General features: G+C 38.6%; 2 protein-coding genes across 4 annotated transcripts; one reads left to right on the forward strand and one right to left on the reverse strand.

Annotated features, from left to right (window-relative positions):
- Positions 1–3,739, reverse strand: ndufaf8 (NADH:ubiquinone oxidoreductase complex assembly factor 8). Of its 2 annotated transcripts, XM_067429166.1 has the most exons (4): positions 3,462–3,739; positions 1,126–1,182; positions 398–508; positions 1–53 (listed from the first exon to the last, which is right to left on the reverse strand). In XM_067429166.1, exons 1-4 carry the CDS (start codon positions 3,540–3,542, stop codon positions 33–35), a joined length of 270 nt encoding a protein of 89 aa, XP_067285267.1. In that variant the 5' UTR covers positions 3,543–3,739; the 3' UTR covers positions 1–32. The 2 variants fall into 2 exon arrangements, with proteins under 2 accessions (XP_067285267.1, XP_067285269.1); XM_067429168.1 differs by lacking the exon at positions 1,126–1,182.
- tepsin (TEPSIN adaptor related protein complex 4 accessory protein) lies at positions 2,962–14,477 on the forward strand. 2 transcript variants are annotated; one of them, XM_067429164.1, is made up of 13 exons: positions 2,962–3,005; positions 4,982–5,054; positions 5,139–5,230; positions 5,395–5,488; positions 6,632–6,699; positions 6,991–7,072; positions 8,373–8,441; positions 9,202–9,390; positions 9,467–9,653; positions 10,581–10,694; positions 10,881–10,959; positions 11,075–11,209; positions 13,529–14,477. In XM_067429164.1, the coding sequence occupies exons 2-13, from the start codon at positions 4,982–4,984 to the stop codon at positions 14,024–14,026; spliced, it is 1,680 nt and encodes a 559-aa protein (XP_067285265.1). In that variant the 5' UTR covers positions 2,962–3,005; the 3' UTR covers positions 14,027–14,477. The 2 variants fall into 2 exon arrangements, with proteins under 2 accessions (XP_067285265.1, XP_067285264.1); XM_067429163.1 differs by lacking the exon at positions 2,962–3,005 and adding an exon at positions 4,124–4,280.
- Positions 14,478–14,613: the final 136 nt, after the last annotated feature.

The raw sequence follows: 14,613 nt of genomic DNA on the forward strand, positions 1-14,613 counted from the left end.
AAGGTTAACATGATATTTATTCATGATGTTCTTCACTTTACTCCCTTTTTCGCCTGCAAATATAAAATTATTAGTTAGGAAAGGCCAACAAAATATACTGTATATACACATACAAATTTAATATTTCAATAATGCAGAGCATATTTTTAAACATCAATATAACATTTGTAATTTAAATTTGCTTTTATCCAAAGCAACTTGCAATGCATTTAAGGTACACATTTTGTAGGTTAATACATTCCCTGGGAATCAAACCCATGACCTTGGTGTTTGATCTACACTAATTTAATAAAGTACAAAATTATTTAAATATTACTTTATAATACATGTCTCTGATGTAGGTTTGTGTGAACGGGATGCTTGTCTATGTGCAACATAATCACAATAAAACACTCACAGCAGATTGAAAGCAGTTTTTCAATGTTTCAAATTCTTTGACACACATGTTTTTGGTCAGCTCCTGTTTTCCGGTGGTTGTGGCGGCCACACATTTTCCATAAGCAGTTGCCTAATAATAGAAAAACAGACAGCTTTACAAAAGGATACATGCTTAATATAATTAATCTATAGTATCTACCATATATAAGAACACCTGTTCAATTTCTCATTAATGCAAAAATCAACCAATCACATGGCAGTTACTTCAATGTATTTAGGTGTGGTCCTGGTCAAGACAATCTCCTGAACTCCAAACTGAATGTCAGAATGGGAAAGAAAGGTGATTTAAGCAATTTTGAGTGTGGCATGGTTGTTGGTGCCAGACAGGCTGGTCTGAGTATTTCAAAATCTGCTCAGTTACTGGGATTTTCACGCACAACCATTTCTAGGGTTTACAAAGAATGGTGTGAAAAGGGAAAAACATCCAGTATGCGTCAGTCCTGTGGGCGAAAATGCCTTGTTGATGCTAGAGGTCAGAGGAGAATGGGCCGACTGATTCAAGCTGATAGAAGAGCAACTTTGACTGAAATAACCACTCATTACAACCGAGGTATGCAGCAAAGCATTTGTGAAGCCACAACCCGCACAACCTAGAGGCGGATGGGCTACAACAGCAGAAGACCCCACCGGGTACCACTCATCTCCACTACAAATAGGAAAAAGAGGCTACAATTTGCACAAGCTTACCAAAATTAGACAGTTGAAGACTGGAAAAATGTTGCCTAGTCTGATGAGTCTCGATTTCTGTTGAGACATTCAGATGGTAGAGTGAGAATTTGGCATAAACAGAATGAGAACATGGATCCATCATGCCTTGTTACCACTGTGCAGGTGGTGGTGGTGTAATGGTGTGGGGGAAGTTTTCTTGGCACACTTTAGGTCCCTTAGTGCCAATTGGGCATTGTTTAAATGCCACGGCCTACCTAAGCATTGTTTATGACCATGTCCATTCCTTTATGACCACCATGTACCCATCCTCTGATAGCTACTTCCAGCAGGGGCCTATTGCACAAAACTAGGATAAGGGATTAAGCCAGGATATCTTGGTGATCTTGTCAACTGTATGCAAAATTTAGTACACAGCTGTCGTTTAAACGTACCCTGAAGGCACACTCACACCAAGAATGATAACGATAATACAAAATAACTGTATATTAGCGGATAAATTGAGCCAGGATCGCCAAGATCTCCCGGCTTAATCCCTTATCCTAGTTTTGTGCAATAGGCCCCTGTGTGTGTGTGTATGTCAGTGATGTTTCCTCTGAGGAGGCAAGGGAGGGAGTGTCTCCTCAAAAGAAAATGGATGAAAAAATATTACAATAACAAAAACAATTCAAATGTGACAAAATAGGACATTAAAAAGTGCAAAATCACATGATTTTATAAAGTAGCACTGTAAATGGACTGCATTTATATAGCGCTTTCAACAGGTCATCCAAAGCGCTTTAAATTTTTGCCTCACATTCACCCATTCATACACGGACTGCGATGTCAGCCATCTAAGGCACCCTTCAGCTCATCGGGATATGCTGGGGTTAGGTGTCTTGCACATGGACACTTCGACACTTGGTCAGGTGGAACTGGGGATTGAACCCCCAATCTTTTGGTTTGTAGGCAACCTACAAGAACCACTGAGCCACTGCCACCCCAACTGTCCAACAGCGACACCTGGAGGTAGTCACAGCAGGCCTTCCCTGATCTCATTGACTTATAACAGACCCCATACAGCAGGGGTTTTCAAACTTAATGATGTCAAGGACCCCCAAATATGATGAACCTTTATAAGGGACCCCCTTCTTAAAATCCATATATTTTAATGTACGAAAAAACATTTAAATGGTAAAAAACATTTAAAAAACATTTAAAAGATAAATAGTAAGTGTGACATTATGAATACAATACATTGTTTCCCATCTTAAATTAGCCAATGATGTTGGATGTATAAACCTGAAGAAGAACATTTTTAATTAAAATTGTTTTTATATAATTTTTACAGCGTACATACTATGTTAAGAAAACTGCCTTACAACCCCAGTGAGAAAGATAAAGGGGACTATAGTGATAAAAACTCACTAAAGACACAAAGCAAACATACAATTCTAGAATTTATATGGCAAGAAAGGAGATAAACATTTAAAAATTAAACAAATAGAATATTCGTTAGACTTTATCTATATTTGCTTTGTCTTTTTATTCTCTGAATTTTTCTGGGGACCCCTTAGAACCTTCTGGAAGACCCCTGGGGGTCCCCGGACCCCAGTTTGAAAACCCCTGCCCTACAGTGTGCAGTGAGTTTGATGGGTAGTAATTGAGAGTGGGTCTCAATCAGCTCCCTAGTTCAGTAGTCAGGACACTGATCAGGTGGTCAGCCCATTGACTTATGTCCTGATCATCAGTGACCTGACTACTGAACTAGGGAGCTAGTTGAGACGCACCCTAGGAATGAAGGAAAGTCACGTGAGAGGAGGCAATGCCTAAATCGATGATTGGATATGGTTTGTGCAATAAATCCTGCCTAGTTTTTGTGGGCATTCATGAATCAGCCTCCTGGGAAAACTAACTAAAAAGTAAGTCAACCAGAGCCATAGCTGGGCTAAACAACTCTTTAGCCACTTTCTTATCACTGCTTAATGACGCATCAAAATCAAACTTGAAATGGCCTGAAAACATGATGACTGTAAGTTTTTAGTGAGTAATCAGATTGGGGAAATAGAAGGCACATCTCGGTATCTGTGAGCAGTGTGTAGAAGCTTAATGACTGCTTAAAATAGGTTTAGATGGACATTAGTTCACAAGTAATATTGTTTAAATTATTACTGCCTTCGGTTATTATTTTGCAATGTAAAAATGCACAAAAACACTAAATTGCTTACATGTACATTTAGTTTAGTTAAGTACATGGTGTAAAAATAGATTTGTATTTGGCCTCCTTTTTATGTAATTTTTATTAAACTAGGAAAAGTGTAAAGGACAGACATTTACATTATAACTAATAAGAAATACTGAATGAACGTGTAAGTTACCTCTCCTGAGCACTGAGCCAACAGCTCTGGGAAGAGTCTCATTCTCGCTCTGCTACGAGTCCAAACATTTGAACCAGGCATAATTCAAAAACTAGAAAATTTCCAACAATAATCCTTTTATATGGCAGCAAAATAATAATTTGGTGGGCCGAAGTTCATTTAAAATCACTGTGACCCATCACAGTTATTCACAAAAGGCATACACTTTATGAGATATTTGTAGTGAACATGGACAGCGCCATGCTGTTGACCTCTGAATAACGTTGCGTAAACCTCCCATTGACGAGTAATTGGCCAATCAACGCGCTAATCTGGAACCCATAACATCTGCACTGCTTTCTGATTGGTTGATTTTTCCGTTGTAGCTTCCTACGTAAGGTGAAAGCCACTAGAAACATGAGTTGATTTCAAAGACATTTTCATTATGTACAGCAAGAAATCCACTCCAGATTAACTTCCGTATCCAGACACGTGCTCTTTAGGACCGCGTTTTATTGGCTACGGCCACCTTGAATTAATTTCCGCGAGTCGAAAGCTTTGAACAGATCGTTTCAAATGAGTCATTCGTGAATAAATATATCTGAACCGGTTCAACTGCTCACTAAAAAGATCCGATTCACATATCGGACAGCGATGTGTCAAATCAGAGTGGGCGAGCTAAACAGAGGTCCGTATTGTGGATAGTGAAGACATTCTCGGGCAGGCAGGACCTGCACGGTCGGTCACCCGCCCTGTGAGCAATGGTACATAGACAGGCGAAAAAACACAGATTGCTCCATCATGGCTACATTATTGGAACGGTTGGTTTTCCTACAAAAAGTACGTATCCGTGGCACCAGGGATTTAATGTAATTTATTTTACGCCAAACCTAGTTTCCTACGTTGTTTACTGGATATTTGACGTTAGCACTGTTTATGTCTGTATATATTTCTTTTTAAAGATACTTGAAAATATACGGACAAAATTCCATGGTACTTTCATGATGTTTTGGACATGATGTACCGTGGTCCTACCATGTTTTTTTGCCATGTACCATAGCAGTGCCAGTAAGATGAGTGCCTGTTAATACAAGTGTCATAGATTGTAACGTATAGTATAGTGTATAATATATAGATAGTATTACTGTCACTGTACCATGGTACTTCAGATGGTAATACCACAGTAATTCTAAGAATGCAGAACACGTTTATATACAGCGATTTAAAGTCACCATGAAATCAAAATTGACAATTCAAATCTTTTAATTAATAAATGTTTTACTTTTAACCCATAATCTTAAAATCAAAATAACTTACCCTTCCTATTGAAACATATTTTTTTTTGCATAGCATTATCAATAGAAAACCACAATGATCCAATCAATCCCCAAATAACTTAATAAAGTCTAGTCCTATGTTTTTTCCCCCCTTTTTGTTAGATAAGTCGTTTCACCTGTATATGTCACAGTAGTGAAAAAAAGATTATTACGACTTCCATTTTATGTCAAATTTATGTAATCTCTTTTGTGTGTGTGTCTCAGATGCCAACACTTATGCGAGCAACATCAGATGACGAATCGCCTTGTCCCGGTTACCTTTTTGAGGAAATCGGCAGTATCCTTTTTGAGGCATTAGAGAAGAGAGTAGAGTAGGGTAGAATAATATCATCAATGGACCTTGACAGTCATGATAACTAAGAAATTTCCCATGAGTCAGTGGGATGCTGCCAGTGTCTTCTCGAGTACCTTTTGGAGAGACTACAGGTGGAGTCCTGCCATGTCAAACTTAAGGTGAGATATGCTGGTGTGACTCAGTCTTTTTGGGGTTAGTAACAAAAAGGTTGTAGGTTCAAACCCTGCAAATGGTAATGAACTCCCTTCATTGAGCTAAATGTTTTTGAAATCTTGACTTTGGTTGGTCTGTGGTGTTTATTGTTCTTTTAACCCTGTCCAAGGTCCTGAAGATTTTCCTGCATTTAAGTGGCCATGGACCACCTCACTTCCTCACAGAGCTACGGCGGAATGCTACATTTATACAGGAAGTAATAGGTAAGCCGGTCTGAGCAATTCAAGGTAAACACTGTAGCACTTCTTTCTACAAGGAACACATATTAACTGATTCTTATGAGTCAGTGTACACGCATAAAACCATAATGTTTCAATCAATAAAATTAGAGCATCAGTAACTTGTGAAATCTTATAATCAAGATGCAGATGTTTGCAACCTGTTTTACTTGGTGACACCTTTTTACGGTCTATGGGTGACACAGGCTATTCAGTGAGATAACAATTTAGGACTTGATTTTAGCCACTGGGAATTTACTAGATTGTTAAAAGTGGTTAGCCTAGAAATCTAGACGCACCCTAGCGGCAGCAAATTTAATTTGCCCGCAAGTGTCGTCTAGGAACTCTCAATACCATTCTGAGCTGTGTTCCTCAAAATCTGGACGGCCCAATCACATCATGTATAGAGTCGGCGGGCGGGGCCATAATGACGACGGCCGAGTTGCGTTTGCGTGCTTCTAGTAAACACAGAAACTGGCGAACGGCGGCGGTCTTTCGAATCAGCTTTGACTGCGACTCTGGAAGACTTGGAGTTAAGCTTTTCTCTGAGAAAAGAACAAAGAGTGGCACTGAAGTCATTCTTAAAAAGGGAAGATGTGTTCGTAGTTTAGCCGACTGGATACGACGAATGTTTAATCAGTCAACAAGCTCTGTTTCACCTTCGTTGCTCTGGTTGGTGTAGCGCTATCCTATCGCGTGCAGAGGGAGTTTGAAAGACAACCATTTATCCCGCCCCTCGGATTGAGCCCTGACTATGGTAAATTTCCAGACCAAACATCTTGATGTGGGTCTGGCTTGTCAGGCTAAAAAGTGGTCTCTCTATGACATGAAAAGTGGGATGGATTGGTGACGTCAGCAAAATTTGGAAGGCATTTAAAGGCAAAGCAATAATTTATGTTTTGATTAACGTTTGCAAACACATTTTTTAACATACTGTTTGAAAGTTTGTGGTCAGAAATGATTACTTTTATACAATAAACTTTGTAAAGAAATTCATAATGTTACCAAAAAAATTCTATTTAAAAAAATACTGACCCAACTTTTGAACAGTAGACCATTTTAAAGAGTTTTTATTTTGAGTTGTTTTTTAAATCAATATAAAAGGTGAGTGTATTATGTCTTTCTTAGTCTACAGTGGCCCCCCGGACCCCATCCATGGAAGTGCTCTTTTTCAGAAAGTCAGAAGCTCAGCTCAGGTAAAACTTTCTTTTCTGTGCAGACAAATCAATATCATTGACTCATTAAACTCCAGTTAAGTCATTCCTATGATTTATTACGTTTTTGTAGTCTTATATGTTGACTTTTTAATTCAGTGTATATTTTACAGTTTACATTGTATATATAGAAAACAAACATAGATGTAATTCTATTCATAAACAATATGAAAAATATATACTTAATACAGGAAGCAGTCATTATTCTGTCGATTTGTTGTTTGTTTTTTAATAATTAATATCTGAATTGAGCTAGCATTTGTTTCTATACAGGAGTTGGCTAGCCTACTATTTAATGATACCATGTCCTCAGATTCTGGACTGTCTCCACACAAAACAGTGACACAATCTGTGGGTGAGTGCTATTTTGGTATTTTCACCAATAAGATTTTAAAGCCACAATATGTCATTTTTCGCCACTAGACATTGCTTATTCAAAATAAAGGCGTAACTTGAGGACACCTTGATTTCGCGAAGCTTTTATGCCGCAGACGACCAATTCCGCATTTCCCGGTCATGCGTATGTAGGGTAGCAGTAGCACAGCTGTGTTTTATCATATTACCTACATCTGGCTGTTGAAAGTTGTTATAAAGCTACTCCGTGCACACATTTGTTGCACACTGCAGTAATCTAGATCTATATTAGGCATGGTAAATCATAAAAACAAAATGTAAACAGTAAGACTAACTGAATTAAGCTATATACCGATGATTAGTTTTCTGTCGATGAAAGTATCGAAACAGTTGCTCATCTGTCTTAATAAAACACATAATATTAAAATGTCTTTGGGGTTTCCATGGTTTCCATGGAAATCGAGGGTAAAGCGGGTATGATGTCATTGATAGGCGACGCACAGACACAGCCTGTGTTCTGGTTCAAATTGCTTATTTCTCTGGATTTAAACATTCATTAAAACATTTGTGATCATGCAAGTACACTAATCAACAAAATGTATAAGATTATTCTAGTGGTTTTTGGATATTTTAATCCAAAAATCTTATATATGGTCCTAATTTTGTTTCAGAGGTCTCCTCCAATAGGTTTACATGAATTCAAGGTCAAAACACTTACATTTTCTAATAATGTTAGCATCACCTATTTTCTCATAATGTCCAAAACCAATGTCTGGTTCAGTCAAGGCTCCGGCCTCTCTAAACTCCTCTGCTCTGATTGGTCAGATGACCCAGTCTGTTGTGATTGGTCTACGGCTTACAGTGCATGTTGTAAACCAAACGTCTATTATCATATCTAAATTTCAGCTCCAGAGGCTTCCTCAACACTTACACACGTTGATTTGAACAGTAACAATGGCGTCGGTTTTCACCATATAAATGTGACTGCAAGGCTGTGACTACAACTACAGTGGGCAGCTCAAAGTAGACACTGTTTACGGACAGCCAATGCAATTATGCAAATTTGTTACAAACCTATGTAGGTTTGTGCTGGAAGTAAGACTTGAATTATTGTTGGCTTGTTTTTGACAGTTGACAATTGGTTCTTTCTTTTGCACTTCGATTTTGCAGACCTTAATTATAAGGTCTATCAAAGGTTATAACACTACATGAAAGACAATACTAAAGAAAGCATAATAAAGATACTTTTATATATGTTATAGTATAGTATGTGAATTATATACCAAGATTTTTGTTTGCAGGAATGGGCTCCGAGTCGCACAGGTCTGGCATGCAGGGATTTGGATACAGCCCAGGAAGGAAAGAGTCCAGTAAGACACGTTTAATGTTATTCATCCGAGTCCTGAGCTCAACACTAATATTTACTGGAAGGCTTTCTGGTGTGTGACCATAGACCGTAAAAAAATATGGACGACTCGACATCATCCGTTTCCGCTTGCCATATTTGAAGCTTTCAGGCAGCCTTGCACGGCGCGGACATTTTGGGACCGAGTCTGCGCAGTAGCGATTTCGGGACCGGAGTTGCGCAGTAGAGCGCAGGAAGTAGAGCAGGAAGTACAGTCGCGATATCAAAAGCCCGCCCACACGCTCGCAGATGCAGAACAATTAATTATGTTGGTGTGAAATAAACAGTTATGGAAATGTAGAAATGAAAGCTAAAGCTCTAATCTGCTCCCAAAAATTTCGAAAAAAGTCCGTTAGTGCCTCAGTGACAACTTCACTCAGAGAAGCCGTCAGTCTCAGCTGTCAATCATGACGTCACACCCCCCGTTTTTATAGCATCAAATAACTAACTCAAACTAAACTTATTTTTAAAACGAACACCTGAAATGAAACCATCGTGATGGTAACTGCCTTCAGTGACATATACTAACTTTGGGGGAACATTTTTGAAGTGTAATTTTATTATTTAGTTTGCCTCGTGTCCATTAGAAAACACAGAGGGGCGGCTATACTGGGACCGGTCGCCGGGGGGCGATCGAGGCGCGAAAGCTTCAGTAAATGAGAGGGAGACTGCAGGCTTGTGTGTGACCTGTTTTATTTAACGCAATGTTTCCCTCTCTCGTTCAGGTGGAGGGACTCTATTGGACAAGATTCAGAAAGCTGCCGAGGTGGTTGCCAGCGCTGTCCTTCCTCCAACAGAGCATCCTGGCATCCGTCTCCATGACAACCACTACCACGCTGTGGTGGCGCCCTCTGCTACTGTGGAGATGGCAGTGCCAGCATGTGCCTACAACAGCCAATCCCACGGACACAGAGGTGAGTCATGCACCAGATTTTAAAAGCAGTGTGTGTGATATAATTTCCAAGAAATTACTATTTCTCCTTCTCTTAGCATCACACAGGTGTCCAGGGCAGGCTGGTGGAGGCTGGGAGGAAACGGACAGTGGGCACAGCTCCTCCCACAACTCGTCCCAGGAGACCGCGGAAGCCAGCCAGGCCTCACTGGGAAGGAGCAGTAAGTCGGGCGGCTCGGGCAGCCACTCCGGGGCGAGTCGGGAGAGTGGTGACCTATCGGAACGGTAAGGGACAGACTGCTACAGGGCTTATGTTCTTGATGGAGGTCAGCACACATTGCTTTCTCAAGTGTTTGAGGTCATTAACGCCAGGTCATTGCATCACCAAGGGGCATTTTAATGCTGGCATCTCATTTCCAGAACTAAAATAGCAGCATACACAGTCAAATGTCATTCGTCATATTTCACACAAAATCACAATAAAGAAATATATGAAAAATATTTTGCCTTATATTCTTTTTTATTATTATTACATAATATTTTTAGGACCATTGAAACGGACTGATAAGATGACTGATAATTAAACATATATTCTCATTATCACAATGAATCATCTTTGACTTTATTTTGACCATTTTTATTACTGTTTTATACAATAAACAATACCAAAAAAATTATACTATATTTTTTTCAATTAAAATCTGCATAATTAAAAGGCAGTATAATAAATATCACCATATTTATATGTGTTAATGTTTTTGAAAGTCCCTTGTGTTCACTGAAGCTACATTCATTTTATCAAAAACATCTGTTTCTATTTGAATATATTTCAAAATTTCACCTGCCATTCCTCCAGTCTTCAGTTTCACATGATCCTTCAGAAATCATTTTAATATGCTGATTTGCTGCACAAGACACATTTCTTATTATATCTTATAATTAATATTTTTGTGGGAATTGTGATACATTTTATGGGGATTCTTTGATATTTAGAAAGTTGCGACATGTAACAGCATTTATTTGAAATAGAAATGATTTGTAACATTATAAATGTCTTCATTGTCACTTTTGATAAATCTTACTGACCACAAACCTTTGAGCAGTACTTTATCTTGTTCACATGCAAAATGCAGTATATTGATGACTTTTGGCTTTTGAGATTTTGTGAGATTCACATGGGTATTCTGAGATATTTATGTTCATTTAAATCAGTGTGGAAGCCATTCAGTTGGGGGACTGTGGTCAGGAGACGGCGCTTATCAACCGACTGTCCAATGGTTCCAAAGTCTTCCTGTCCAGAGAAGAGAGCCAGTTCTTCATCAAAGAGTAAACAAAATCCATATGAGACATGTTATTGATTTTTAGCATCAGTGTAGATCAATACTGATCTGCAATACACCTTTTTGTTGTAAAATCAGTGCACGCAGTTTTCTTTTCACAGTTGTTTATTCCGGTGGTCAGTAATGTGACAGTTAAAGTAACTGATTTTGTTTTTCTCCTGTTTTCTTTCAGATGCTCAACTCTCAACTGTGAGGTGGTTGTTGAACTTCTTGCTCGCAAACTCCAGGACCACACACAAATTGTCCAGATGGTAATGTTTCCTATTCACACTATACTGCCCAGTATATATATTTTTAAATAAGCATCCAAAATGTTGTTCTTTAAATTTGTGTTGATAACACAACATTTCTGTTTCCTTCTTGCAGAGGGTGTTGTGCGCTCTGGCCTGCCTGATGTCTTCAGACTTCCTCTCTCTAGATCATATTTTCAGTATCACAAACAAACGCCTCGCACAACTTAGTGAAGGAACCGCAGGCCCTGTCGCCAACAAGGCAACCAAGGTACCGTCAGCGGAACCATGTGTAAATTAGTGGAATAATAAAGCTAATATTAAAGAGGACCTTTTATGCTTTTTTTGTGTGTAATGTTGCAGTTTGAACATGAAAAAGGTTTGCAGAGTTAAACGGTCCACTCCAAATGGTGTTATTCTCTAGCCACCTTATATTTAACCTATGAGTGGATGTGGTCATTTTTAACTTGAATGTGTGAGGCTTCCATTGTTATTCACTTTCAGTTATTTTAGCTGTACAAAAACACTCTGTTATGCTGCTTTACATTGCAAAATGGAATTTATTATATTATATCTTAATATCATGGTTTGAAGCACAAAGAGCTGTATTGTTTACTACATTCTTAGTGGCCAACATTCAAATAAAACTTAATTCCACTTTGCAGAAACGCCTCGATTGTAGTCTTGAGTTTTCATCCTGGAATGAACACGTCACAATATTCCTCATTTAAATAATTCCCACCCAAGGAATATGCAAAAAAGGGGTGAGGCCTGGTTAAGTTGTGTTAGTAGTGTGTTGTCGCCATGTCCAAGTGTTATGGAGCATTTTGTGCTTTTTCAGAAGGAGTAGCTTCAAGTAGACAGGAACTAAATAGAGCGTCACTGACAGACTAGTCTCTGCCTCAGACGTCGCGCTAACGCACCGCTGGGTGAACATCAAAAGCTGTGGTCACACAAATATGAAATGTGATGCATATGGCACACTTAACTGGAAACACTTCAGGCTTTTTGAAGTCGTCATCTGATTAGTTGAATTCTACATGTATGAGAGACATTTGTCACATTCTTTAACGGTCCGTCTGGAAACAAAGATGCCAGAATCCAAACCCACTCGTTGAATAACACTGTTTTTTTTTATAACTGTGACAATGAGCGCTTATCAGGATCAAATAAACGCTGGTGTAAGGCCGCCCAAATTGCCCCAATGGAGGCTAAAGATTGGTGGGTGAAGGTCGCTGCGCATTTGATCTTTTCAGCTGGGAAGGGATTTTATTCCAATTCCTCTTTATCTGACTCCATTTAATCATAATTTTGAATTTAGTAGAATGCCAAATGGTTATTTGGTCATTTATATTTAATAGTTTAACCACATATTTAATTATTCCATTTAACCCTTTGCTGAAATTATACCCTTCATAACCTGAATAATTCCAGAGTAAGTCAGAATCAAAGTGTAATAATTTATCAACAGTCAGGTAGCCTAAATGTATAATTCCAATTACATAATCACTCAAAGTTATCTATATAACATCAAATACTCTGAAGTAAAGAATGAAATATAGAATTGACTTCTGAATGCTGGGTTATCTAAAGACAGTTTATCTGATTACAGAATCAAGCCCTGATCTCTTTAAAACATTCCTTTAAATACCCAGACCAAGACAGCTTTCAAATGTAAACACGAGTTCACAATGGGAATTTGCATTAATCAAGTCCTATAGACTTGTATTGACGAAAGACCAAATGGCTGAAAGCCACACCCACCATACTAAGGCAAGATATCCCTAAACTCTTAAAACCTTTCTTTATTATGTTCTGGTTTACTTTTATGAAGATGAGATATTTGTACCAGTCGCACAGAGACAGTTCAAACGATATCAAATGCATATAAAACTGTATTGTGAGGATTGACATTGTAACAAAGAGATTTTGGATGTGATCTCAGCATGAGGGGGTTTAGGAATTGGGGGAGAGGGGGTCAAGAGAGAAAGATGTAGATTAGCTGATACTGAGGTGAGTCTCCAGTGGTGTGTGAGGGACAGTTCAGATGTTAATTTCCTTTGTTTTCTCAGAGAGTCCCTGTTCCTCGATTAGACATTTCGGCATCTGCTAGTTTTTCCAGCCTCTCACTGTATTTTCAAAAGTATGTGAAGTACGTACATTTTACGGCATAAATTCTTTAAAATTCATTCCAAGACTTATGCAGACAAGACTGTTATTGTAGGAACATCGCCGTTACATTTTCACGTCCCTAAACATGACGCGGAACAAAATAAACTGATTGGCTGCTTTATATGTTGGTCAGACGTTGTCCAGACCTTCTGCCGTCAGTATGAAGGTCTGGCTACACTAGACTACTGACAGACTAGGAAGAGAGGTGCTGCAACAATGATTTTTGTTTTGCCAAACCTATTCTAGTAGATCCCAAAAACAAAATCAAGACTTTGTAAAATGCCATAATATGGCATCTTTAATAATAATTAATAACAATTAATACTAATACAGCTAATATTTACTAACAATCACAATTGCCCTAGTACTATCCTCTTTGTTATTATGTGGAACTAACAGATTTTTTTTTTTTAACTAGCTCCTAAGGCAGTTTGAGGCCTTGCTTGGTGTCACAAATCCCAGGTGTGACCGTGTTGGGCGTCCAACCTCCTCCAGCTCTTCACTTTCAGACCAGCCCTCTGAATCTATGACCATCCCCATTGTTCCTGGACAACTTGGAGAAATCACAACCTCGGTTATCCCATCAGAGGAGACCCCATCTACACAATACCCACAGGACAACAGTGCTGCGCCTGGGTCTCATATAAAAAGAGAGCAAGAAGATAGGGGAAGCAGAAACACGGACACCACCAAGATCTCAGAACCACCCAGACTGTCACTCTTCAGTGGAATGGAGCTAGTGAACAGAAGCAAACCTGTATGTTTGGTTGAGCCTGTTCCCGTCGAGTCAGAAGCCCAGACTAGTGTAGAAGCCAGTAGAGGCTTAGACTGTGCATTTGAGAAAAGCTGTGAGAGAACTGCAAGCTCACCCACATCAAATGAGCAAGTGTCTGCCTTCTCCTTCCTTAATCTCTGATGCCGACATTCATTTGCAGTCGTGTGCTGACATGGGGGAAAAAACTTTTCCATTCATGTTCACATGATTCAGCCTATGAGTGATGTCTTTGAGCACAGTATCAGCTTTGCAGTAAAAAAAATGTTTGAATGGAATAGTTAACAACCTTGGGATATTAATAATTATATGATTATATAATTGCTGCAAGTTACTACATTTACATGCACATGAAAATTTTAGTCTGCAGTAACATGATTGCCACAACCTGATTAAACCAATATTCTGGCTTCCAGAAAACTGAATAGAGACCACTGGCCGGATGTTGTATTAATCATAATTCTGAATCACGTGTAACTATTGTATTAGGAAGATCAAATGTTCATTTACTTTTTTCACAAAAACTAAAATGTCATGATCTACTCTACCTTTCAAAAGTTTGGGGTTCATAAGATTTATAATGGTACATTTACAACAAAAAAGGGTTTCCACAAAAATATTAAGCAGCACAACTATGTATCTATTTTCAACATGGATTATAATAAGAAAGACATGTTTCTAGAGCAGCAAATAGGCATTGAATGATTTCTAAAGGACCACGTGACACTGAA

Source organism: Pseudorasbora parva, chromosome 21 (assembly GCF_024679245.1).
Source record: "Pseudorasbora parva isolate DD20220531a chromosome 21, ASM2467924v1, whole genome shotgun sequence".
NCBI lineage: Eukaryota > Metazoa > Chordata > Actinopteri > Cypriniformes > Gobionidae > Pseudorasbora > Pseudorasbora parva.